The sequence below is a fragment of the Erinaceus europaeus genome, chromosome 2, assembly GCF_950295315.1.
Source record: "Erinaceus europaeus chromosome 2, mEriEur2.1, whole genome shotgun sequence".
Taxonomy (NCBI): Eukaryota; Metazoa; Chordata; class Mammalia; order Eulipotyphla; family Erinaceidae; genus Erinaceus; species Erinaceus europaeus.
Genome location: NC_080163.1, coordinates 41982540 through 42010039, shown reverse-complemented (window position 1 = coordinate 42010039; position 27500 = coordinate 41982540). Strand labels below are relative to the sequence as shown.

Sequence of the window (27500 nt, the reverse complement as noted above, 5' to 3'; positions counted from 1 at the left end):
AAACAGTAGCTAAACAAAGGAAACAAGTTAGGACTGGGGAATAACTCAGTGGGTAGAGTGTATGCCATACCATGCCCTAGGTTTGATCCTCAGAACCACATGGAGGCACCATGGACAGTACCAAGGGGACTCTATGGGTGGTGGAGCTTTCTATCTATCTCTTTTTCTTTATCTGTTTGTTGCTCCCTTTCACATGTGAGAGGTCCTGAGTTCATTGTCAGGGCAGTATAAAATAACCTCCAAACAAACAAACAAACAATCCCCAAAGAATCTCCATTAAGAAACTTCAAAATCTGTCAGAAGTTTTTAGAATTTTTTTTCTTTTAGTAATTCGATAATAGTTTACACACTTACAAGATTTCAGGGATATAGTTTCCCACCACATCTACCACCACAGTTTTGTGCCTCCTTCACTCTCAACTAGCATAGTTCTTTCAAAGACTTAGAAACAGCTTGGTTGCCTATTATTTTTGTGTCCTGTTTCATTTCATTTCACTCCTTTCTTTCCTTCCTTCCTTCCTTCCTCCTTTCTCTAAGTCTGTATGCTTTAATTATCTATATTTTCCATATGAGTGAAACCATTCTATAGTTGTCTTTCACCTCTTTATTTATTTTACTAAGCAAAATCAGAGTTTTCATTAGTTAATGTTAATGAGCTTTGTGACTCTTTATCAGACATTTGGAAGTGTGGTATTATGTGTTCCTGTCGTATGCTTACATTGGTTTGTTCTAGCCCTCCCCCGCCAAGAGAATTGGATCAGTCCTGTTAATTTCGCGGGCCTGCTTGGCCCCGCCCCAAGGAACCCCGAGAGAGGGTTCCTGAGTCCGAGAGTAGCTGAGTTCCTGAGTTCGAGAGGAAGAGAGAGAGGGCCAGAGGGTGCCCCAGTAAGAGAGTTCCAGAGTTCCAGAGTGAGAGAGTTCGAGGGTTCCTGAGTTCGAGAGTAAAAGAAAGAGTGCTTGCGCCACCTCAAAGAGACAGCAGAGTTCTGTTTGGTGATTAGTTTGTCTTAGTTTGTGAATCGTTGTTCCTGAATAAAGAAATACAGCTTCCCTGCCCAGCCGTTGTCTCCGCGTCTCTGTTCACCACCACAAAGCCAACCCGGCCGGCAAGAGCCTCCGAAAATTTTAACAACATGTTCCTCAGGCTCTTCTGTTCCTTGAAACCCTTTGCTACAGATTGCCTCCTGTTTCTGGTATCTTGAGGATTATGTTAGCAAGAATAGTCTTGAGGCTGCCTTTCCTTAGTTACTCAAATAGTTCAGAATTTATCTATTATATCTGTCATTCTTTCTTTTGACAGTTAATTTCATTAATGGTCTGTAATTAAAAAAAATTTTATATTTGTATTTATTTATTGGATATAGATAGCCAGAAATGGAGAGGAAAAGGGAAGATGGAAAGAGAAATACCTGCAGCACTGCTTTACCACTTGCAAAGCTTTCCCCCTGCAGGGGACCGGGGGCTCTAACCCCGGTCCATGAATGTTGTAACATGTGCACTCAACCAGGTGTGCCACCACCCGGCCTGATGGTCTGTAATTTTTGTGAGTCCATCTATATAGGTTATATTTGTCTGTGTTGCCCTGGACTATGGATGTGTCCTAACAGGACAGATTTTCTGATTTGGAAATAAAATTGTATTAATTTTTGTCTTAAATATCCCTTGTACAGCCTGCATCAAGTCAATTCAAATGCCACATTTGTATGTACATAAACCTAGGGTTCTACTTTATTGAAGATTCTTCCTCCCCATTGTCGCTTGCTGTCGTGGCGGTGGTGGGACACAGAAAAAGGAGGTTTGGAGCAGAAAGGGAACACAATCCTTTATTTGCGAGGGGACCTCAGGGTTGGGGTGGGAAAGCAGCAGTTGGGGCCACGTGGAGCTAGCCAAAATGGCCGCCTTCTGCTACTCTCTGCACCCTTCGTCACCGAGGTGAAAAGCAGGCAAGAGAGCGAGGGGCGGAAGAAGAAGGGCTTTTATGGGAATAGATTTTGTGAGAATGGGAAGTGGGAGGAGTAACCATAGCACTCCAGGGTAGGATAATAACTTTCACGGGAATGGGAAGGGGGAGGAGTAACCAAAGCACTCTATCACAGGGAATTGACAATGCCCTGAGGGCACAACATGGTGGAACAGGCACTCTGAGAATGTCCCAACTCTCACTCGTGATAGCAATAGCCTGAGGAGACAACATGGCAGATGTGACTGCATCTGCACAATTTCCCAGCACCCCATGTCACAGGAGATGACAAATTTTCTTTGCCTTCCATAGAAGAGATGTAGTTCATTTAATCCTTGTTTTGCAAGTGGGGTTCACTGTGCTCAAAGAGCCTGTGCCCTAGATACTCCACCCAATGGAATGCTCACTAACGCCCGTATCTGAATTATCTGTGCTTGCGAACCATTTTAGCCCGAACTTCCTGTTTCCATACTCCTGAGTTGAAGTTCCCAGTCATTTACCTCTAGCTTTTAAGTATGGATTAAATATTATTATTTTTGTTGTTGTTGTATATGTCAGTTTTGTGTGTTTGGAGCCACTAGGGAATTTGCTTCAAAGTCAGTTCAGTCCACCATATTGACTGTAAGGCATTCACTATCCTGTGTCCAACTCCAAACTTTTCTAGGCCTAGTAGCACTGAAGTAGCTTAGGAGCTTTGTAGTACTTCTATCAAATCATTGTGCACCAGTCATCTTCCTTTTGCTTTACATAATTGTAGTGAAAGTTTTCTTATTGCATAGGCAGTAGAAGAAAGCTTAAGAGCAATTTCTAAACAATGTGGTGTCACTATCAAGTTTGGTCATCACTTTTAATTTAAGTGAAGTAATTTATCTGACTGTGTTGTTGTAGGACGAGAACAATTAACAAAAAAAAAAAAGAGAGAGAACAATTTACCCATTCATTTCTGCATTTAAAAAAAATTCCCACCACCAGAGTGCCATATCCCATCCTCTACACTGGAAGCTTCCATATTCTTTATCCCTCTGGGAGTGTGGACCAAAGATCTTTATGGGGTGCAGAAGCTGAGGTGAAGAAAGTGAAATCAGGGGCCAGTCAGTGGTGCATCTGGTTAAGTGCACACACTACAGTGTGCAAAGACCCCTGGTTCAAGACCCTGGTCTTCCCTACAGGGGGGAAGTTTCACAAGTGGTGAAGCAGGGCTGTCTCTCTCCCTCTCTGTCACCCTTCCATTTCAATTTCTCTCTGTCTCTACCCAATAATAAATAAATTAATTAAAAAATAGAAAGTGAAATTACGACTTTTAATAGCTGAGTAATATTACTTTGTGTATATATACCAGAACTTTCTCAGTCATTCATCGGTTGATGGACACCTGGCTTGCTTCCAGTTTTTGGCTATTACAAATTGTGCTGCTCTGAACATATGTGTACACATATATTTTTGAATGGGTGTTTTTGGTTCCTTAAGATATATCTTCAAGAGAGGAATTGCAGGGTCATAGGGAAGGTCCACTTCTAGCCTTCTGAGAGTTCTCTAGACTGTTCCTCACAGGGGTTGGAGTAATGTACATTCCCACCAGCAGTGCAGGAAGGTTCTTTCTGCCTTAATTAACCATCTCAAGCAATATTTATTGAAAGATGGAGAGATAGCTTATCAGGTAGGTTGCCTGCCTTGCCATCCCAGGCACCACATGGGAGGCACTGTGATACTGAAGGATGCTCTGGCGCTTATCCTCCATCTTTGTCTCTTTGAATGAAAAAGTGGCCCAGAGTGGTGAAATTGTGCACATAGGAGGCCCTGCCTGACTCTGAAAAAAAAAAAAAGTTATTGAATACTTTCTATGTGACAGTGTTGGTCACAAGAAAAACATCCACACAGATAAATAAGTTCCCTGCTTTTGTGGAACTTACCACCTGAGGAAGACAGATTTTACCAAATATGTACACAAAGAGGCACAGAGCTATAAACTGAGCTGTGGAGGTGAAAGTACAAGGTGGCATGAAAGTATAGACTGAAAGTCAGTGGCTGTGATTCATTGCTGTCCTGTCAATGGAGCTGGGGATTTCTGAGCAGCCCTCTTTTCCACTTTCTGCCCCACTCATGCCCTTTGTGTGTAATGCGCTTTCTCCTAGAGTCCCTGTGAGTCTGAAAAGAAGCAACTACAAGTACAAACTTCTTGAGTGTCAAATAAAGCCCTGAAATGATGATACCTTCAGAGAGGTGAATACTAGGCTAGGCTTTCTAGAGTCTGGGGAGCCCTTCAGGCCGGGAAATCTCCCAGGCAGTGTTAAACTGGTAGATATTTAATAACTAATCTCACCCCTCCTCCTAAGTTTTAAAAGCTCTGATTTGCATGCTGATTCATTTGCTAATTTCCACCAGGATGTGACTGTTTACAGCAAGGTTGTTCAAACTACCAGTGTAATGTTACTAACCACTAAGTTGAGAAGAACCTTTTGTGATGAGCTCCAGCTCCAGCTCCAGCATGCCGTTGCTGCTCTCAGCTGTCCCCAGGGCTGCGTGTGGCAAAGAGATGAAAGTATGGTTAACACGATTCTTGTTCAGCTCTGGCTTAATGAATGAGAGAAATCCCAAAGAATCATTACTGTGTCTAAAATGTTGTTTACTTGATTTAAAATCAACTTAGTGGATTTGGCCAATGGAATTGGTTTAGTTCCTGGGAAAGAAAAAGATGCCTTGGGGGTGGGACTGGGAATGTTTCAGGATGGAATGGAATTTTACATTTGGAGGTATAGAGGGTTGTGTTTAGGGCTAAATATTTAGTAATGCAGTTTCCTGGCCCAATAGTGTGCCCAGTTTTTCAAGTAATTGTGCTTCCGAGGTACAATATTGTGTAACATAAAAACATGGGTTTTTGGAGTTAGGGATAAGTTCATGTCTTAGATCTACTATTCCTGGCAGTGGCTTAGCTTTTTAAAGCTGCCTCCTCACCTATAAATATGAACAATGATATCTGCTTGACAGAGTTTTTTGGTGGATTTAATCTGATCATGCACATAAAATTTCCTATGTGTATATATATATATATATATTATGTATACTGTGTTTTACACACACACACACACAGACACACACACATATCAATCACAGTTGTCCATTGCTTTTGATAAAGCTAGCCCTTTTTCAATCTCAAGTAACAAATTGTGTCCATATTCAAGAATTTTCCCTCTGATGTTGTGTAACTTAGCTCCCTCCCCACTGCCTCCTGCCCTTGTGTTTTGCTGAGAATCATCTTAACTGGACCAAGTCACCACCTTGCCAATTTTAGTTTGAGTTCCTGTTCTGGTTCTCAGAATACATTTTAAAAGCAGGGATCAGTGCTCCTAGTCTTCTGGCCTCTTCCTGACCTTTGCTTTCATACATACAGGTACAGTCTGGTTTACCTACTCTTATAACTAGAGAGGAGGGGCAGAAAGACTGGGTTCATCTGGTGTTTTCTAGTCAAAACTTGAACTTATGTCTGAAGTACGGTGACCTAGAGACTATGAAATTTGATTTTCTTCGACTCCTTTCCACATAACAACTTTTCTTTGCACTCAAGAAATTGGTTCAGGAACATGAAGCAGTGAGGAAATGATGATATTTTGTTGTTCCAAAGTGAAGCTCTAGGCAAGCTTTGTAGGCAGCTGACTATTTTATTGAGGTGCCCATGAAAATTACTTTCCTCTGAGTAGACATAACCTTGTCCCATGACTGCAATCTCTGCCTAGATTTTATACGCTAGTGGTTGACATACTTTTCTAATAACAAAGCATCAGGAAATAAATATTTTAGGCTTTGTGGGTTGTGACTGTCCTGCTGTAACCGCAGACAATATAGAGTGAGTGCGACTGTGTTTCAGTAAAATTTTATTTATGAAAACAGATGGCAGGCTGAGTGTGGCCTGTGGGCTGCAGTTTGCCAACCCTTTTGACAAGTAGATGCTTGAGAGACAGCTGAAAGCAACAAGCAAGAGCCTGATATTGAGGCTGGGTTTGTGTGCACGTAGCTCTGCTGCTTTCTAATTCTAGACATGGGGAAGTCACTTAATAAGGGGCAGGAGTTTCTTCTCTTTGGACTCTTGGGAGTGGAGGGAGACTGTCTACAAAGAGTCTGATGTAGGGTCTGGCCCATGGTGAGCACCAGCTGCTGCTGTTCCACTAACTTCTTGATGGGAGGAGCTGTTGGAATTGATTTTTAGTCATATGGAAGGCTAAGTCTAGTTGGGAGTTTACTTGCTTATTTTTAAGTGCAAAGTCTAAATGTAAAAAAGAAAATATGTGGCCTTCTGTGGCTGCTTAGAAGGTCACTGTTGTTTCCCCAGTACTGTGGCTTTCACAGCTGAGTAGGTAAACAGTGCAGCTAAGTGGAACCAGTCAGACAAGTCAAGCCAAAAAGAAAGATAAGGTTAAATATCGACTTTAGCACACTCAACTTGTTTTGTAGCTTTTATAACAAAGACTAAGCTGGTTTATGAAGAAGAATGGAATCAGTAAACCCACTCAAGGGCTTGCAGCTCCTTCAGCACAGCTGCCTATCAAGCATTTGCTCTGTGCCTGGCATTTTGCTGGGTCTCAGATTTTACCTCTTCAGATGGTACAGAGACAGCAGATACACTTCTCATTCTGTAAAAACTCAAAGTATATAAAAGATTATTAACAGTAGAGTAGATAATTACAGTGCAGAGCAGGACAGGACTGTGGCTACCTTCATCGAATCTAGCAGAGGCAGATTTCTGCAGCATCCTTTGGTCTTTGCACCAGGGCTGGAGGGAAAGGGGGTACCAACAGGTAAGAAGGCACTACAGTGCCAAAGCCCCAGGCCAGAGGATGCTGCAGAAATCTGTCTCTGCTAGATTAGGTGTAGGTAGCCACAGTCCTATCCTGCTCTGCACTGTAATTATCTACTCCACTGCATCCTCGTATGCTTATTTTGAACCGATTTGTCTATCTGTTCATTAAAAAGTAGTTAATTAAGGAATATGTGCCAACAAATAAGACAAGAGTTCCTGTTCTCATGCATCTTAAGGGCTTGCTAGTTGAAAAAAAGTCAGTTACTATGCTATGAGGTTGAGGGACATAACATTATAAAAGTAGATAACTAAAAGCAAATAGACTAGGTAGGAACTTTCCACGGTAGATGTGTGTGTGTGTTTCCATACATACAGTTATTTTATGTACAAATGGAACCAATGACACATTCATGCTACTCTTTCCATTTCATTCATTTCTCTCTCTCCTTCCCTTTCCTTTTGGAATGATTCCTTTTCTGCTTCTTTGCCCAATTTGAGTATGTTCTGCCTGACTTACTATATATTTAGGTCATTCTAGATTTGGAGTAATAGGTTTATTATAACATGTACAGTCAGCAATGTCTGGGGTTTTTTTTTTGTTTTATTTAAAATATCAAACAGGTTAAATACCTTTATATATGACCTGTAATTATTGTCCTTCTCTTATCTGGTTGAGAGAATTATTTAATAGCTGTCAATTCTTTGCTGAAGTTACATGTGTTGATTTTCTTTATAGGTCTTTGAAGCTGTGATTTCATGGATCAATTATGAGAAAGAGACTCGTTTAGAGCACATGGCAAAGCTAATGGAACATGTCCGACTCCCTCTCCTACCTAGGGATTACCTAGTACAGGTGAGTGCTATGTGAAGAGCAGACACTTCCTGCTCACCTAGACATCTAGGTAGAGTAAGGAGCAGCCTTGGTTGTGTGGAGTGAATATAGAGCTTTATGAGTTTTCTTTTATGATTGAAGGTACCAACCTACTGGGTTAAGTGTGAGGCATGGTAATATAAGGTCTTGGAGGATAGGTTTAAGCCCATATAGATTTACTTTTAAAAAAAAATAATTTTGTTATTATTAGTTTATAATATTATAAAATTTTATAGTACAATTTCACCTCTTATTGTACTTACCACTAGAGTTTTATTTATTTATTTATTTATTTATTTATTTATATTGGTGATTTAATAGTGATTTACAAGATTTTAAGATAATGGAGGTATAATTCCATACCCCTCCCATTCATTAAAGTTCTGTGTCCCTACCCACCCCAGCCTTCAGTGGTTATTAACACCATAGTTGTCCCAAGGTCATACTTACAGTTTTCTCTCTATATATAAATATATTTTTCTTTTTTCGTGTTTATGTGTTTCAGTTTTCTATGTTCTACTTATGAGTAAAATCATCCCATAGTTGTCCCTCCTTTCCCCTCTTCCTTCTCGGATAAGTGAGACAGTGTCTGACTTCCTCAGGTGTTCTGTAGAATCTTTTCCCTCTCAGTGGTTTCACTACAAGAGTTTCACATTTTGGTTTAAATTCTGCTATACTACTTGCTAAATTTAAATTTAAATTTAATATATTTAAAAATATTTATTTATTGCATAGGACAGAGAGAAATTGAGAGGGAAAGAGGAACTAGAGGGAGAGAAAGAGAGACACTTGCAGCATTGTTTCACTGCTCAAAGTCTCTCCCCTGCAGGTGGGGTCCAGGAGCGTGAACCCAGGCCCTTACACATGGTAATATTTGTGCTCAACTAGGTTTGCCACTGACTGTCACCTTAGTTTAATATATTTAAAAAATATTTATTTATGTATTCCCTTTTGTTGCCCTTGTTGTTTTATTGTTGTAGTTATTATTGTTGTTATTGATGCCATCGTTGTTGGATAGGACAGATAGAAATGGAGAGAGGAGGGGAAGACAGGGCGGGAGAGAAAGATAGATACCTGCAGACCTGCTTCACTGCCTGTGAAGCAGCTCCCCTGCAGGTGGGGAGCCGGGGGCTCAAACCGGGATCCTTATGCCAGTCCTTGCACTTCATGCTACTTGCACTTAACCAACCGTGCTACCGCCGACTTCCCTTAATTTAATATCTTTAAGTCTCAGTTTCTTCTTACATAGAAGAGATATTAAAATAGAGTCCAATAGAATTGTGAATTCTGTTGGAGTTCTAAAGAAATTGTAAATATGTAATCAGGTTCTATCATGGCATCATTAGCAGTTAGCTACTTTAGTGACTTAGTGGCAGAGCACAGGACTTGCATGCCTGACCCCTGGGTTCAACCCCTTGCAGTGAGTCTGCTGAGTCTATCTCTCTCAAAATGAATTAATCTATCTTTATGAAAAAGATTCAGAGTCAAGAGATGAAAATGTATCCTTTATCATGTATGAAATCTTGGTCTTTATCTCTGATGTCATCTGAGAGTAACAAGGACAGTCAGTACCAATGGAACTGCATGAATGGTGGAGCTGTGCTTTCAAGTCTCTCTCTCTCTCAAATATAAAATAAAAATCAGTTCAAGGAGGCAGCTCAGTGGTAGTGTACATGTCAGAGACTTTGAGTTCTTTCCTTGATGCTGCATTAAAAACAAAGATAAATAAAGCAGAACAGTTGCTACCATGATGCCCACCTGACTTCCCTGGGCAGACGGCCTCACCAGTGGAACCCCACCTCTCCAGAGCCCTACCACACTAGGGAAATATAGAAATAGGCTGGGGGTATAGATTAACCTGCCAATGCCCATGTCCAATGGAGAAGCAATTATAGGAGCCAGACCTTCCATCCCATAATTATCCTGTGTCTGTACTCCCAGGAAGATAAAGAATAGGAAAGCATCCAGTGGAGGGGATGGGATGCAGAACTCCAGTGGTGGGAATTGTGTGGAATTGTACCCCTCTTGTCCTACTGTTTTGGCAATCATTATTAAATCAATAAAAAAGGGAGTTGGGAAGTAGTACAGTGGGTTAAGTGCACATGGCATGAAGCTCATGGACTGGCATAAGGATCCCAGTTCGAGGACCCAGCTCCCCACCTGTAGGGGAGTCACTTCACAGGCAGTGAAGCAAGTCTGCAGGTGTCTATCTTTCTCTTCCCCTCTCTGTCTTCCCTTCCTCTCTCCATTTCTCTCTTTCCTATCCAACAATGTCATCAATAACAACAATAATAACTACAACAATAAAACAGGGGAAAAAAAGAAAAATATCAATAAAAAAGAAGTCAAGAAAAGATATAAAATAAGTTAGCTGTTTTTATTGTATTGGACCAAAGCAAGAATAAAGCAAAGAAATCCAAAAGGTTTCTGTGTTCCCTTCTTCATTTAGTTTTAAGCAACTTGGGGTCTCAATTTATGACTAAAATTTATAGGTACTTGGGATACTTATTGTTTCTATTTCCTCTGAGAAAGAAAAGAATGGACTGTGGAAATAACATAATGGTTATGGAAAAGACTTTAATGCCTGAAGCTTTGAGGTCCCAGGTTCAGTTTCCAGCACCACCAGAATAAGCCAGAATTCAGCAGTGCTCTGGTGTCTAACCTGTCTGTCTCTCTGTCTCATTAAAGTGAATAAACTATTGGGAGTTGGGCGGTAGAGCAGCAGGTTGAGCGCACGTGGCACAAAGCGCAAGGACCTGCATAAGGATCCTGGTTTGAGCCCCCAGCTCCCCACCTGCAAGGGAGCCGCTTCATAGGTGGTAAAGCAGGTCTGCAGGTGTCTTTCTCCCCCTCTCTGTCTTCTCTTCCTCTCTCCATTTATCCCTGTCCTATCTAACTACAATGACATTAATAACAACAATAATAACTACAACAATAAAATAACAAGGGCAACAAAAGGGAAAATAAATAAATAAAAATTAAAATAAATAAATAAACTATTTTTTAAAAAGAAAGAAAGGAAAGAAAAACTAAGAATTTTAGGGTGTCCCTATGGTATCACATCTTTTCTCACTTAATCTTTTCTTTAATTCATGATTTTATTAATTAAAGGTTAAGACTTCAGAATAATAAAAATTATCAGTAATAAAAAGATGCATGTTGATACAGGGCTGTATCAAAGAACACATATAACAATTTTAATGTATAGGTACCTAAAAATAGCTAACAATCTTTTTAGTAACCCAGTGATGCAAAGATTATAAATCTTTCTACCCACATTCATTGCCCCTCTTTTACAAGTTTGGGCCTTAATATCTGTGGAGGTTAACATTTATCTGGAGTCACCAGCTGGTGGGAGGAAGAATCAGGATTTAAATCTAAGCCTATCCACACACTGTACTAATCAGGCTGCTACCTTTACCCCTCTGTTTTGTTGATCATCTATATGACTTACTTTGTACAGCAAATGATATTAAATCCTTCTACAAGCTGGTAGAGGATAAAACTTAAATGTATGTGCAAAGCATTGAGGCAGTAGACCAGTCCTCAGCTTTCACAAAAAGTTTCTAAAAGAATTAGAAAGTGAAATAAGGATAAGAGGAGATTCAGCAGCCTGCAGCCTTGCTTTGTCATGTCTCAGCTATAGAACACTGGGAAAATACGTAACTTTTTTAGACCTCATTCTTCTCAGCTGGTAAAAATAGTACCTGGCCTCCTAGGATTGGGGAGAGGTTGCAATAATCTACATAAACTGGTAACATTTAGTAGATGTTAGACACTGCTGCCTTCATCCCAGTGCTTGCTGCCACCAGTAGTAGTAAGAGATATCATGTTCTCACAGGCACATACAGAGTCCTCAGCTTATGACCCAAGAGGTCAGTACAGTGTTCTTGGAGTAGATGAACTTGAGTCTTAAGGTTATACCAGTGGCACTTATATCAGTGCCACCTAGTGGTGACATAGCCTTCCTGAAGAAAAGGTTTTCTAAGTGGAGGGACTGAAATCTGTCTTGAGGAGAAGGGGTAGAGAAGGAGGAATGGAGGAGAAAGAGAAGGATGCAGAGGAGGAGTAGAAAGAATAATACTGCTCAGCTGTTGCATATGGTGATGCTAAGGATTGAACCTTTGACCTCTAGGGCTTAAGGAAGGAAAAGTCTGGTGTGCTACTTCTGCACTGTTGCCTCAGCCTCCTTTCCAGCTTTTCTAAAGACCCCCTCCCACCATTTTCATTTCCTTTTTTTTAAATTTAATTTTTTTTTGCTTCAAAGTTAACACTGGGGCTTTGTGCTAATACTGTGAAGTCACAGCTCCTGGTGGCTATTTCCTCCTACCTCCCCCCCCCATTTTATTGGATAGGACAGAGAGAAATTGAAAGGGGAGGGGGGGAGGTAGAGAGGGAGAGAGAAAAAGAGACACTTGCAGACCTGTTTCACTGCTTGTGAAATGTCCCCACTGCATGTGGGGAGCGAGTGCTCGAACTGGGTTCCTTGCACATATTACTGTGTGTGCTTAACCAATGTTCCACTTTCTACTTCCCATCCCATCTTCATTTCTTAATAGACTTTAATTAAAAAGTTTATGATTTATCACAATAGGGCTCAGTCTTTCATTGGGAGGAAAAAAAAAATACTTCCAAGAGAATGGAGCATTCCTAGAGAACATCTTTGGGGGAGGACTGCCTTGCCAGACCTTCTTGTCCTGCAAGCTCCTGTGCTGCCTGTCAGGTGATCTTCCTGATTACATTTTTATTTCTAGGTACAAGGACTGTAGGACCTAGGGGAAACTGAGCCAGGTCGGTGCATGACCAGCTTGAGAGCTAATTGAGATGAGGAGGTCCTTTGCATTATCTGACTAGACCTGAGCACCTTGGGGTTAGAACCTTTGTCTCTCTCTCTCTCTCTCTCTCTTTCCTTCCTTCCTCCCTTCCTTCCTTCCTTCCTTCCTTCCTTCCTTCCTTCCTTCCTTCCTTCCTTCTTTTCCTTCCTTCCTTCCTTCTTTTCCTTCCTTCCTTCCTTCTTTTCCTTCCTTCCTTCCTTCTTTTCCTTCCTTCCTTCCTTCTTTTCCTTCCTTCCTTCCTTCTTTTCCTTCCTTCCTTCCTTCCTTCCTTCTTTTCCTTCCTTCCTTCCTTCTTTTCCTTCCTTCCTTCCTTCCTTCCTTCCTTCCTTCCTTCCTTCCTTCCTTCCTTCTTTTCCTTCCTTCCTTCCTTCTTTTCCTTCCTTCCTTCCTTCTTTTCCTTCCTTCTCTTCCTTCCTTCCTTCCTTCCTTCCTTCCTTCCTTCCTTCCTTCCTTCTTCCCCCCCCCCTTTCTTTCACTTTTCTGTCTCCAGGGTTATCACTGGGGCTCAGGGCCTGCACTACGGAATCCACTGCTCCTGGCGGCCACTTTCCCTACTTTTGTTACCCTTGTTGTTATTATTGTTGCCATTGCTATTGTTATGTTGGATATGACAGAGAGAAATTGAGAGAGTGGGGGAAGACAGAGAGGGGGAGAGAAAGATAGACACCTGCAGACCTGCTTCACTGCTTGTGAAGCGACCCCCCTGTAGGTAGGTAGCCAGGGGCTGGAACTGGGATCCTTTTGCCTGTCCTTGTGCTTCATGCCATGTGCACTTAACCCACTGGCTACCACCCGGCCCCCCCTTTGTCTTGTTTATGATCCCCCTCCTACCCTTCACCTCCCACCCCCCAGAGTTCAGCACTTGGCTGCCCTACCAGGAGATTTCAGTCAGTGTTGGCTGTTGGATAGCACTGACTTTCCCCAACAACTCTGAAGTCCACACTACCCCTTACAGATGTGCTACGTGATGATCTGATCTGTGTCAAATGGTGGAGAATTTAGAGTCACAGTACCAGCATGAGTTTACCCCAGCCTTACTCATGAAACATGTAGGATTGCAGAACCTCAATTTAGACTTACTTATTAAGTGCCTGCTCAGAATCGTTACTCTGGAATAAGAAGCCATAATTCCAGCTTTCATAGGTTCAAAGAGAGGTCAGTAAATGCAACCTTTGTGCAGGACCTTCTTTATCCTCCCATAAAACTGAGATATTATCTCTTAGATAAGATATTATCTCTTATTATATATTAGACTGCAACACACTAGCTAGTTTTCTTCCTGAGGCATTCACTATAAGAAAACGTATATGAATTTTTTTAATTTTAAGGATGCACTTATCTTGTGATATATATGTATATTTTTTCTGGAATATGCAGTTCTAGGAATCAAGCTGAGTGTCTTAATCATGTAAATCCCATACTCTAACCACTTCCTTGGCTGCTGAATTCTTTTAAACCAACACTTACTTTGCTCAGTACTTTTAAAGACTGTTTGCTGAATTTTTCCTTCTTTCCCTACATCATCTTCTCTCAAATATCTGTTCATTTTACTCCCAACATTATTTATGCAGAAGAGGTTTTGTGGCTACGAATTAGTTTTGTTTTGCTTAATCTCATTTAAGCTTTTATTTTCACTTATTTTATGCTGACTTTATTCCCAGGCCTTTTTTTTTTTTTTTTTTTTTTTTTGCTTCTGAAGCTTCTTCTAGGATGTCTTTTTCTTCTTTGTAATCTTCTTTTCTAGCACAAGAACAATTTAAAAAATATATATATTTGCTTACTTATTAATGACATAGAGAAAGATGAGGAAAAGGACCAGAGCATCATTCTATCATTTGTGATTCTGGAGATCAAACCCTGGACCTCACACTTCAAAGTTCATTGCTCTAGCCACTGTGCCACCTTCCAGGCCATACCCATAATCTCATTTAAACCATAAACACAACCAGTAAGGTTGTGGATAACTTTAATGTGTCAATTTTTTTACAAATGTAGAAATTGAGGATCGGAGGAATTGCGTTAGACTGAAATTTATGTCTCTGATACTAAAGCTTAAGTACTTATTCTAGTGTGCTTTTGAATTACAGGTGAGCACTTAGTTGTAATTCTGTGAACTTCTTTTTTTTGGCTTCTGAGAAGATGTGGTATGGGAATGGATGAATGTGGGAGTTCAGGGAAACAGCTTGAAAAATATGGCTGAGCTCTGCTTCAGTGTCACCTACTGGTGACAACAGGTAATGACTTATTGACAATAGTTAACCTATTGGTTATTACCTCCAGACAGTTGAAGAAGAAGCTTTGATAAAGAATAATAACACCTGTAAGGACTTCCTCATCGAGGCTATGAAATACCATCTGCTCCCTCTGGATCAGAGGCTCTTGATAAAGAACCCAAGGACCAAGCCCAGGACTCCAGTGAGCCTGCCAAAGGTAAGCCCCAGTCCAGTCACTGTCAAGAACTGGAATTGTGTCCTGTTAAAGTGGATGTGTACTCACTACTGCCTCTCAGGCTCGCCTCTCCCCACTTACTGCCATGCATCTTGGTTTCATTTCCCACCAAGGAGCTGGGGTCTGTTGGTTGCTCTGGAGTCTACTATCTCTCTCTTTGGGGGTCTCTGTCATCAGGAAAGTTTGGTAATAACTCAGAACCCTGTCCTCTTCACTACTGAACTGAGATGATCATTGAAGTTCTTTCTGCTTTGGTGTTGGAGTAGTGTTTCTAGCATCTAAACCTGATGCCTAAGGGAAGGTCCCAGCTAAACCAGAGGAAAGGTAGGAGGAGAGAAGAGGAGTGAGTCCTGTTGGCTCACGGACTGCAGAGTAGGCAGTTCCAGAAGTTATTTAGGCTGTTGCTTTCCCCTCCTCTTCTTTCCAGCTGGCTTCCCCTACTCCACACCTGCTGTTTCCAGGAAGCATTTCACAGGGCTAGAAAAGCATGTTGTGCAGATATTATATAGAGAGAGAGTTTATTGGGGATAGTGACAGAGATAAGTTGAGAGTGAAGGGGGAGATAAAGATGGAGAGAGAAAGACATATGCGACACTGCTTCCTTGTTCATGAAGCTTTCCCCTGCAGATTTCTACTCTTTTTCACTTCCTAATCTTTCTTTCTCATTGGTGGTTTTCAAACTACCACTGTTTGTGCATCTTGATTATCTTTGCCTGGTATACTTGCTGCTTAGGGGTTTGCTGAAACAAATCTTCTGCCTCAACCCAGACATGTTCCTTTGAATGGATTTTGGTGTTAACTTTGCAGGCCCATACACTAGGGTAAGAAGGACTCTCACTAGTTGGTAAGAAAGACTGACTGGTTGGGACTGCCTTCTGCCCAGATCACTGGTAATGGAAAAGAATTTGAACACATACTCTATTCTTGTCAGAACCTAGGTTGTTCCTTTCACTTTAAAGAAGAATCTAATGACTGATGTGTTAGGGTTAGAATCTTGATCTGTAAGGGGTCTGGAAAACTTCTGTGTTACCACTTGCCAATTTCCCAGGCTAGTCTGTGGTAGTGAAAATTCTCAGACACGAATTGCTTGTCATGTTAAAGAAGAGGTACCAACTTACCTTCACTCCCATGGTTAGGCTAGTAAAATCAGAATCATTCACATGAAAGAAATGATGTTATGTATGTTTATTTAAGAACTGTTAAATGTTTATTTAAGTGCTTTATATCACCTCCAAATTATTCTGCATTAAGCTTCCTTCACATTTTCAGAAACTGATGATCTGATCTGATGATCATTTTCAGAAACTGATTCACCAGCACCTCTTAATTAATGTTTTGAGATCACTGTGAGTTTTGAATATTAAAAATTATAGCTCACCAGTGATTTTATGAATTCAAAGGCAGTTTTTTAAAAAGCCTTATCGTGTATTATTTTTTGCCTTTCTACTCATGGTTTACTTGAACATTAACTTTTTTGTTTTTGCATTTCTACAATGTTGTTTCTTTGTTATTCTGAAAATTCTCAGAGATGAGTGTTGAATTTTCTCCAGTGTGATGCTACCTCCCCACCCCTAGTAGGAGGCTCAAATTGGGATCCTTATGCCAGTCCGCTTAACCCACTGTGCTACCGCCCAACACCCAGAAAGGAAACATATTTCAAGGAGAGGGAGCAACATGTGTGAGGCTGTGGTGTGCTTGAGGTTAATGCTGAAAGAAAAAAAAAATTGTTGGATGTTGTTCATCTCCCAAATCATATTTCAGAGAAATCTTTGTAATAGATTCACCTTCATTTGGCTTTACCAACTCAAAGCAAAGAAGGACCATGCAAGTTCTAGGTATGATTATGAATGCTTTTCCCTGAAGGAGTGGGTTGGACATTGTCCAAATTTTGCCAAGATTGTGCTCATTAAATATCTACCTTAAGCTCTTCATGGATACCCATTTAACTAAAGACTTACAGATGGGAATTAATGTACTATTTAGTTCTCCACACAAAGCAGTGGACCCTCTGAGCTGAAGGCATGAAGTATAGTTAAATGCAGGGCATTTATTTCCAGAAGTAGTAATAGCTCTAAGCCTTGAATATGTGTCCTGGATGTCTTTGGGATGTTCCTGGTTGTCAGAACTGATTTCTGAGTTTGCAGAAAGTGGCCACCTATTTTTGGCCACAGATAGACTGATGACCAGTGTCCACCCATGAGTATAGTGAGTGAGTCTTATCTTGGGATCTTGGAGGCATAAATGGTCATCTTAAACATTGGTTGACAGCTGTGGTTCTGTCTTCCTATATGAGGGAGACAGAAGATTTCTGTGAGCTTAAGCAGACTTTTATGGCCACTCCTCCAAAAATAAACTGTGAGGAAGTAGATAACACTGTGATAATTCACCCCTTATCAATGGGGCTACATTCCAAGATCTTCAGTAGGTGTCTGAAACTATGGATAGTAATGAACCCCCCCAAAATGCTGTTTTTCACCATATAGATATAATGTCATTAAAGTGTATAAATTAGGTACAGTAAGATATAAACAGTAATAACTAACAACAGAATAATATCAATAGCTTATTATAATAGAAGTTATGGGAATTGGTCTCCCCCTGTCAAAATAATATATAGACTATTTTCAGACTATGGTTGACTGGATAATTGAAACTGAGGAAACAAAGTGATGGGCAAAGGGTAACTACTGTAATGACAAACTTTTTTAGTGGCACATCATCTTCAGATAGATCTCTACTGCCCAAGGGTCAGCACCATGGTTATCTAAATAAGAATGCAAAACAGTAATGTCAGCATCTACTGAGAACTTACTTAAAATGCAGATTCTCAGCTCTGCTCCAGAGACATTGAATCAGAAACTCAAGGGTAGGACCTTGAAGTGGTTTTGCTGCCCACTGAGGCTGAGATCCAGTGGAATAAATAAAATAGGGGACAGTTAATAAGAAAATAAAGTGACTTATACTGCTTATCTGTGACTTTTACCCCTTTCTCTCTACATAAGAAAGCACTTTGGGGGGAGTCGGGTGGTAGTGCAGCAGGTTAAGCGCATGTGACGTGAAGCGCAAGGACCGGCATAAGGAACCCGGTTCGAGCCCCTGGCTCCTCACCTGCAGGGGAGTCTCTTCACAGGCGGTGAAGCAGGTGTCTGCAGGTGTCTGTCTTTCTCTCCCCCTCTCTGTCTTCCCATCCTCTCTCCATTTCTCTCTGTCCTATTTAACAAAGATGACATAAATAATAACAACAATAACTACAATGACAATAAAAAACAACAAGGGCAACAAAAGGAAAAATAAATAGATATTAAAAAAAAAGAAAACACTTTGGGATATCAGTGAATGAGAGTGATGTTATTATGGGAATAGCCACCACTTTGTACAAGCTTGTTAAATATGAAAATATTATTATTATTATTGTAATTTCATTAGTAATGTGTGGCAAAAGTCACAACCATGGAGAGACCACAATCTAGTATTAAAGTTCTTTTGACATAGTCTAAACAACATCTTCCTTTTTTTCACCCTCACTACTTCACATAGAGACCAGAACCAATATTTCATGAAATAGCACTGTTACTATATTTTATGTTCTCTTGCAAGTATGATGACAACATCTATTATATTGATCTCATTGCCCTTTAATGAAATGTGAGCTGTCTATCATGACTACGTATATAAAGCAGAAGGCTCTGGGACTGACTTCACTTTTGTGACAGACTTGACTTTTAGATTTTTTTTTTTTTGCCTCTAGGGTTATTAGTGGGGCTTGGTGATTTGGGGCAACATCTTCATGTGTGTTGCCCTATAAATAGGCTGTTACCCATGGCCCACTAATAATAAACATGTAAATGTATCAGGGATTGATCACCCATGAATCCTGCTGTTAAGAACACTTGACTAATGTCCACTTGCTTTTCTGGAGGTCATGATTGTGGTGGGAGGCCAGGCACCCAAGGCTATACGCAGTGTGGAGTGTTATGATTTTGAAGAGGACCGGTGGGACCAAATCGCTGAACTTCCCTCCAGGAGATGCAGAGCAGGTGAGCAGCACCACCTCCTCAAGCCAGCCTACCTTTCTCCAGTGTGTCCCTGCTTGGTGTGGAAATCGTGGAAATCACGTACTTTGGTTTTCCTAAACAGTCATGTAATACATAAGATTCTTTTCCCTTCTCTACTTACCCAGTTTCTGACTATTTATTATCTTTGGGGTTAGTGCTCATGTTCTTAGGGACATCAACCTAATCCAGGTATTTGGAAATAATAACAATAATAATAGCAAATATGAAAAAATACCCATTGAACCTTATAATAATTTCCAAATATCTAAATTTGGAGATTGCTTTCTGGGGTATATTTCACCCCTGCCTTCCTCCTTTGTTGTTTCTCATCAACAAGAGTAATCAGTCCCCTAAGATTACCCTTTATCTTGATTTCCTGTGCCTCAGGTGTGGTATTCATGGCTGGCCATGTATATGCTGTGGGTGGGTTTAATGGCTCTCTGCGAGTGCGGACAGTGGACGTGTATGACGGTGTGAAGGACCAGTGGACATCCATAGCCAGCATGCAGGAGCGTCGGAGCACACTGGGTGCAGCTGTACTTAACGACCTGCTCTATGCTGTGGGAGGATTTGATGGCAGCACTGGTAGGTCCAAGACATCATCCCTAACCCTCCTAGCCTGGGACATGCCTTCTTTGCAACTCTGACTTGTTGAGTTCATTTCTTTGGCCAACTTCCTATTCTCCATAGCTGCTGCCCTTAAGCACGTGTCCGTCCTTCCTCCAACTAGCTTGGGTTCCAGTGCTTCCTACACAGAGACTGTATGACTTGTCATGTGCTATCACTTCTAGGCTTCTAGGGATGACTTTATATTCATAAGCACCCAGTTTTTCCCTTCCCAGTATGTGGGAACCTATATACATAGAAGAAGAAACTTAGAAAGAATACTTAGCTAGAAGCTGTGTCATAACTGTAACTGGGATACTCCACTGGATAGCGGAGGGGGCATGAACCCTGGAAAATATATCTGGCTAAGATCACACAGTACTGCTCTTTCTCCTTTATGAGGAGAGTTTCTTTGCTTCTAGTTTTTACCTATCTGAAAAATTAGAAATGACTAGTGGATAGTGGACTTGGAGAAAATAACTCCACTGTCCTTATAGATCCAGGTGGATGTGTCTGTGGACAGTAATCTGTTAAATTAAAATTGAATGTTGCCCCCCACCCAGGGATATAAAAAATTTTATTATGTCTCTGAATTTTGATTCGTGTCTTCACATATTGATCACCTTGTGCAGCCTTCTCTTTGGTTCACCCATATATTTCTAGGGTTGTAAGCTTTTCTAGAGGCTTCCTCCAGTGATTAGGATATGGGAATAGTGAGAACAAAAGAATAGTGGCATAGTTTCTTTTAAAAATTACTTTAAGTTTTAAGCAGAAAAACTGATTAAACTGTGACTTGAACAAATGAGAAATTTTGTTTTAATCAAAACAAGAAATTCAGAGGTTGACAATTACTTAAATAGACTATATATCCAAGGATATTTGGGCCAGATTCTGTAAGTCTCTTGGCCTTATCCTTCTGACCATAGGATGTCTGTTATAGTTACAACTGATAGATTTGGGTTCCCAGGAGCAATAAGCAGGAAGAGCTAGCACCTATATCAGAAGGCAAAGGTTATTTCAGAAATCTCCATCGGATTTCTGCTTAAGAGTCATTGACTTGTCACCATCAGACAGTCTGAGATAAAAAGTTTTCAGTTTACCAGCATCTAAGGTAGAGAAAGACAAGGGGAAAACAATGGAGATGCAATAGATAATTGGTGAGGCAACGTTGGTTCTTTTTCCACTCTGTAGGTATGATGTGTATTTGCAGGCTGTTCCCCTACACCACCCTCTCCTAATAGCTTACCTCTAAATCAGATGTTGGTGGTTTGCTCACATAGACATATTGCAGATGTGTTTCAGAGAGGTGCCAAGACTGCATGGTAAGGCAGAACTGGTGCTGAGCCCCCTATCATTCCAGCCCCCGTATTTGTGCTCCTCCATCTTCTCTGTTTCTTAGCACAACAGGCTGAGGCCTGGCCTCCTAAAAATCATGACTCTCTTATTTCGCAGGCCTAGCGTCAGTGGAAGCCTACAGCTACAAGACCAATGAGTGGTTTTTTGTGGCCCCAATGAACACACGGAGGAGCAGTGTGGGTGTAGGCGTCGTGGAGGGTAAGGTGCAGTGGTGGGCAGTAGCCTGTCCTTGCCTTGGTATACGGATTTTGTCCTTGTGCTTTGCCTCTGTGCCTCTATGCCTCCTTTCACTGCTCTGAGTTAGGTGCTAGTACCTTGACTTCATAGATGAGGAATGTTAAAACCCAGAGAAGTGAAGCTACTTGTAAGGAGACTTGTAAGGAGATAGCTGGGCTGGAGGGGTAGGATAGAAGGAACCTAGAGGGAGAAATAGCAGTCTGTTGCTTTCACCACTTGTCATTAACTCTGTTATAAGGGAGAATGGAAAAGTGTGTGGAATTCAGAGCCAACATAGATTCAGGCACTGCATGCCAGGGTCTTAGTTAATGACAGAATGCATCTACAATGGTGGCCATAGTACTTAGCCTGGGTATGTGTAAGGCTTTACCACCAGGTTTGTTCCAATGTAGTCTATGGCGTTTATAACAATGATATCATATAACATCAGATATCATATAACATCTTAGGATGTATCCCCTCTGTTAAACTGCACATGACTGTATAATTCAGTGATATAATGTGGAGGAGGTGACAGCCAACTCTGCTTCATTAATTTTGTCTTCATGTTTTTTATATTCAACATTAACAGAATCTTGAGAGAAGTGAACACTTTCCCCCAGTATTACAGTCACTGCAGGGCGGGCTAGTGGTGGGGTCTTGCTCTATACAGGAGATGTGAATGGATGGAAGTAGGAGAGAAAAATGAAGTCTTTAGTTTGTTCATTGTAGTTTATGACCTATAGAGTTTCATATCCCCTTTCTCACTTTGTTCCCAAAATCCTTCTGAAGGGGATAGGCAGACTTTAATTTTTTCCATTTTCCATTTGGAGAAACTTGAATTCCAGAGAGGTAAGCAATGCACCCAGAGTTAATAAATAATACAGTTATTCCTTGAACCTTGATCTTCTGATTGCTAACCTGGTGCTTTTTCCACTGTGCTACATTTTTTAAGACAATTATCAGACATGTTAACAGGTCTTTCATAAGTCAATGAGTACAATAAATTATTGCCTAGAATATTATTTGGACTAAAAGGTACTCTTTTTAGTCAAGACAGCCATGGTTTATTAGTCCATCCTAAAGTGGGATATTAGCTGGAATACCCATGTTATGTTTTCAGACACATACATAGATCTGTCTTGTTCTCATGTGTGTACATACACAAGAACACACACACATACTTTTTTGGGGGAATCTTACAATAAGTTAGACATTAATAAGAGTCTTGCTGTATTTCTTATTTACACCAATAAGTCTGGTTTACATTCCCATTTAAAAGCATATTTCCTAACATATTGAATAAATAAGTCATGTTAGTAAGTGCAAGGATGTTGTCCTCCTACCAAGATAAATTGTTTCTTACCATCTCATTTTCCTAGTGGAACAGAGATTGATTCATCTGCCAAACGTAAGTGCTTTGTCCAGTCCTAGTAGCCTATACTCCCCATCCCTTACCCTGCTACTTAGTCAGTAATATCAAACAATAGATTAGGCATTAAAAGTAGCAACCTCCTGTTAATAGGCTTGAGGAGAAACCCTGAGTGGGTATTTTTTCAGCTGATACAGGATTAGAATGGTTGATGGGGTTATAGGAGGTATCTTAATGGTAGTAATTTAAAATGTTCCCCTTGACAAAAGTTTCTGTAAGCTTGTTCTGTATATGGAAGAAGTACTGTTTTGTAGCATGCCCTGTTGGCTGTGTGAGAATGTGTTTCCTTTGCTTGTCCTGAATTTGAAGCCTTCTGACTATGGGTCTTGCTAGTGCAGCAAAGTCCAATTTATACTTTTGGAAGAACGTCAAAGAGAAGATCTTTATCATGACCTTGTAGATACACTGTTCATATCCTTTCTGTCCTTCCTCTTGCCATCTTATTACCATAGTTGTATAGTCTCAGCAACACTGACATGAAAAATGGAGGAAGTTGGGACCATTTGTTACTGTTGTCTAGAAGAATCCCTAGTTAGGAAAAGGGACAGTGAGGATCAAACTTTAGGCAGAAATTCCCGAGAGAATAGAGATTGTGGTTAGGAGAACAAGGATTCCAGTACACTGAGGTTGCCCCCAGTTGCCCCCTGACCTTTCTCCTTCCCACTAGGTCAGACAGTGATGAGTGGTGGGCAGCTGTGTGGGTGAGTCAGAGCAGCTAGGCCTGCACACACCACTCTGAGTCAAGTGTTTTTCTTCTGACTCAGGTGAAGGGTGGAGCATACTAGGAAGAAGGTTTCCCTTTCTTTTAAAAGAGTCAGTTGAGGAGACTGCAGGGAAGAAAATGAAACCAGTTTTGATGATGATAAAAGATGAAATACTTTTATATTTGGTATGGTAATAGCTCTGATGCTGGAGCATAGTTTTGAACCCAAGTCTTTCTTTCTAACCTAAAATAGTTGCAGATTTCACCTAGAGTGTAATCTTGGTATTAATCTATTAGGAAAGCATGTAGTGACAAAAACAAAACACATGTTTTGATGAAACAACTCTATTGATAGGACTTAGATTTGCTGTGTTTAGTTTACAGCTAGTGGTTCCTTGTTATAACCTCATGGTCCCTATAGGTGTGAAGCCTGCATATGAGGTAGGACTCCCTCCCCCCAATTCTTACACACACATGAGATCCTCCTTTTGTATTTTAAGTTTGTATGTCAGACCCAAAATGTTTGAATGTCTGCTCTGGGTTAACTCAGACACCAATTTCCTACCCTTTTGTCCAATGTCATGCCTAGCCTTGGGCAGTTATGATGCACTTGGATAACATCTTACTATATTTCTATTTAAAAATAGGCGAAAGTGATTGAGGGCTCTTATACATAGCTCAGAGCTCACAAGGGAATATGCAGAGAAACTCCAGCCACCCCAGCCCCCAGCACACTTACAGAAAGCTCCAATTCACCCACCTGCTGTAGGTGTGAAAGGAGTACAGTTGTGGTGAAGACTGTGTGTGAAGAATATTTTTGTTTTTATTCTGTTTGCTATCGTGAGCCTTTAGCCAGAAAGTCAGACTGTCTGCCTCTAACAGGGGCTCATCTAGCTTTCCATCTCTCAGGTGCCTTGCTCTGGGGGAGATCTAACATATGTACTGGCAAATCAGCAGAACCCTAGAGATACAGAACATAACTTCAAGTTGGGGTTTTGGGGAGACTTTATCAAGGAGAAAGCTCAGTAGTGCTTCTAGAGAGCTCATGACTCATGACCAAGTAGCAGAAGACATATGTGAGGGTTCTTGGGTAAGGTGATAGTCTCCCTAGAGGGAAGGTGCCATTGATGCTGATGGTGCTGAAGGTGTCACAGTGAGTTAAAAGTGGAGTTTCTATTTTGATGTGCTAGCACCATCCTTAGCCGCTTTGTCTGTTCCAGGAAAGCTATATGCTGTCGGAGGTTATGATGGAGCTTCCCGCCAGTGCCTGAGCACCGTGGAGCAGTATAACCCAGCAACCAACGAGTGGACGTATGTGGCAGACATGAGCACTCGCCGTAGTGGTGCAGGTATGGGGTGTAAGCTCTATTTTCTCTGCTCACAAAAATAGTTTCTAGATCAACAACTGGGTGCCAGGTTGAGCTCACATGCTACCATGCACAAGGACCCAGGTTCAAGCCTCTGGTTCCCACTTTTAGGGAGGAGCTTCATTGGCAGTGGAACAGTGATGCAGTTTGTTTCTCGTTCTCTCTCCCCTTCCTGTCTCCCTCTCTATTTCTCTCTGTCTCTATCAGGTAAAAAGAAAAAAAAAAAGGAAAATGGAGGAAAAGACTTCCAGGAATGGTGGAGTCATATAAGCTCCAAACCCAAACATAACTCTGGTGACAAAAAAGACTTTACATTCTATTTTTTGTTTGTTTGTTTTTAACCATTCTCTACTCCCCCCACCCACATACATTTCCACTAACAACTTTTCAGCCCAGCACAAGAACTTTTAAGTTAGCCTTCCTCAGGAAATCAGTATGCTAGAGGATAGATGAGATAATATTCTGTTCTGTGAAAGTGTTTGTATCATCTCTTTAAAGTAAATGTTTGTCACGTGTCAGCTGCTCTCCTAGTAAGCATTTTCTGTTTCTCATTTTGTTTCATTCTTACCACAGTCCTAAAACATAAGTACAGAATTAATTCTACTTAACAGATGTAGAAAGTAATTTGACCAGAGGAATAATTTGTTCGGTGTCATATCATTAGTGACTCACACAGTCAGCATTCTCACTCAGATCTGAATCCAGAGTTTTCCTGTTGGAGCCTAATTTATTAATCTCATTCTTCTGAAGTCATAGAATCAGCATACTAACTCACTCTCTATGTTCGATGTTCAAATACAATTTATTGGAGCATTCCTATATGCATATAAATTATGTACCCCTTACCTTGATTTCCCCCCACTTCAACCTGCTCTGAGAAGAGAATTGCTTTCTCAGTGTGAACCACTTCCTCTTCCTGTAGAAAGACTTGGAGTTCTATGATCTTCTGGGATTTTCCAGGAAATGGATCAATAGCCCCTTCTTCCCTGCTTTGTCTTTTGCCATCATTTTATAGATCCAAAGGAAAGGTCTGGGAAGGCAGACAGAGCTCCTGAGCACTGAGCACTGGCTCTCTGTGCTGGTTCCTGTGGCGAGTGATGACCAACTTGGGTCTGGTAGGAAGACTGTGTGATTTACGGGAAAGGAAGACCCCACACACACCTGTTTTTCCCTTTCTCTTTTTGTATTTTTTAGTTGTGATCTCATTTTATAGTATGAAGCACATGATCACTTCCTCAGTATTCTTTAAATATTGATATTTTAATGATTTCCAGGAACTCATATACACTTACTGTTTAGAAAAAGAAAAGCTATATGATTCTATTTAAGAAAATTTCATATTTCTGGAAATATTTTTTCAACAGATTTTGCTGGGGCTTGGACACTGCTTCTGTTGTTTTTTTCCCCTTTTATTTTTTAAATTTATTTATAAAATGGAAATATTGACAAGACCATAGGATAAGAGTGGTACATTTCCACACAATTCTCACCCCCAGAGTTCCATATCCCGTTTCCTCCCTTGAAAGCTTTCCTATTCTTTAACCCTCTGGGAGTATGGACTCAGGATCATTATGGGGTGGAGAAGGTGGAAAGTCTGGCTTCTGTAATTGCTTCCCCGCTGAGCATGGGTGTTGACAGGTTGATCCATACTCCCAGCCTGTCTTCTCTTTCCCTAGTGGGATAGGGATCTAGGGATGTGGAGCTCCAGGACACATTGGTGAGGTTGTCTGCCGGGGAAGTCAGATTGGCGTCATGGTAGCATCTGCAACTTGGTGACTGAAAAAGTATTAGATATAAAGCAGAACAAATTGTTTATTAATCAGGAACCTAAAGGCAAGAATATAGCAAATGAGATTTAGGGTCTCCGTTCTGGAAAAAGCTAGTTGGTCTATTCCAAGAGGTTCATAACTTTACTAGTTTTTCCTGAGCCCAATAGTTAACATGCAGGGGGACCAAAGGTATTGTCTGGGGAGATGGTGTCAGAGTTGGAAATAGGACTAGAAAGCTGGATCTGGGAAGAGAGTAGCTCCTAATTATGGGAAAAGTATATAAATATAATCAACTGTAAACCCCATCAATTTGACCTGGGGCCCATATTCATCATAGGAGCCTGTGTAACCTCTGCATTCTTGTAGGTCTATGCTCACATTCTGTGGTCATGGCTAGAAACATTCTAGGCTTCACTCATTTCAAGACCCATCTTCTTCAAGTGGTAGAGAGTGACAGAGACACACAGAGAGAAGGGGGATATTCTACAGAACTGCTCCATGCATGTGAAGTTTCTCCTCTGAAGGCACTCCCATGTGGTGGTCCAGGGCTCAAACCTGGGACCTTGCACATTTGAGTATGTGCACTCTGCAAGGTGAATAACCTGCCAGCTTCCTGGCATGTGCTTCTTTTAAGGACCTGTCACTGCTGATTCCAATGAATTGGCCCAGTCATTTGGATTAAGTAACTGGAAATTAAAGTTTGGCATACTGTGGATTTTTTTAAAAAATTATTTTTTAAGGAAATATTACTTTCCAAAATTGTTGTCATGAAGCAAGAGCCATCTCACAGCTCCCCCCAACAGGTGCTAGCGTACCTCATCCACCACCATATTGCCATCTGAAACCTATGTTTTATTTCTGGGTCTGCTAAGACTTGCCTCTGGCCCTGAGCAAGTGCCTGCCCTTTTTTGAACTCTAGTTCCCAGGTGTGAAATGAGTGGGTTGCTGTAGATTTTCCCTGGGGGCCAAGTCTATTTACAGATTTTACAGCTCTTCTTTCATAAATACTGAGTAATTCGGGTTTATGAAGTCTTGTGTACTCCTAGAGCTCCTCCATGTGGCTGGAGATGGGAGAGCATATTCAAAACCT

General features: G+C 40.9%; 1 protein-coding gene across 8 annotated transcripts in view; it reads left to right on the top strand.

Moving 5' to 3' along the window:
- KLHL3 (kelch like family member 3) overlaps positions 1-27500 on the top strand; it is a 152138-nt gene that overhangs the window by 106406 nt on the left and 18232 nt on the right. For 7 of the 8 annotated variants that reach the window (XM_016185783.2, XM_060178485.1, XM_007517571.3 and 4 more), the window contains 6 exons: positions 7489-7605; positions 14739-14888; positions 18826-18943; positions 19349-19546; positions 21020-21121; positions 24495-24623. In XM_016185783.2, coding sequence (XP_016041269.1) covers positions 7489-7605; positions 14739-14888; positions 18826-18943; positions 19349-19546; positions 21020-21121; positions 24495-24623 — 814 coding nt within the window. The remainder of the gene's footprint in view (positions 1-7488; positions 7606-14738; positions 14889-18825; positions 18944-19348; positions 19547-21019; positions 21122-24494; positions 24624-27500) is intronic. The other variant, XM_016185784.2, reaches the window with a different exon arrangement.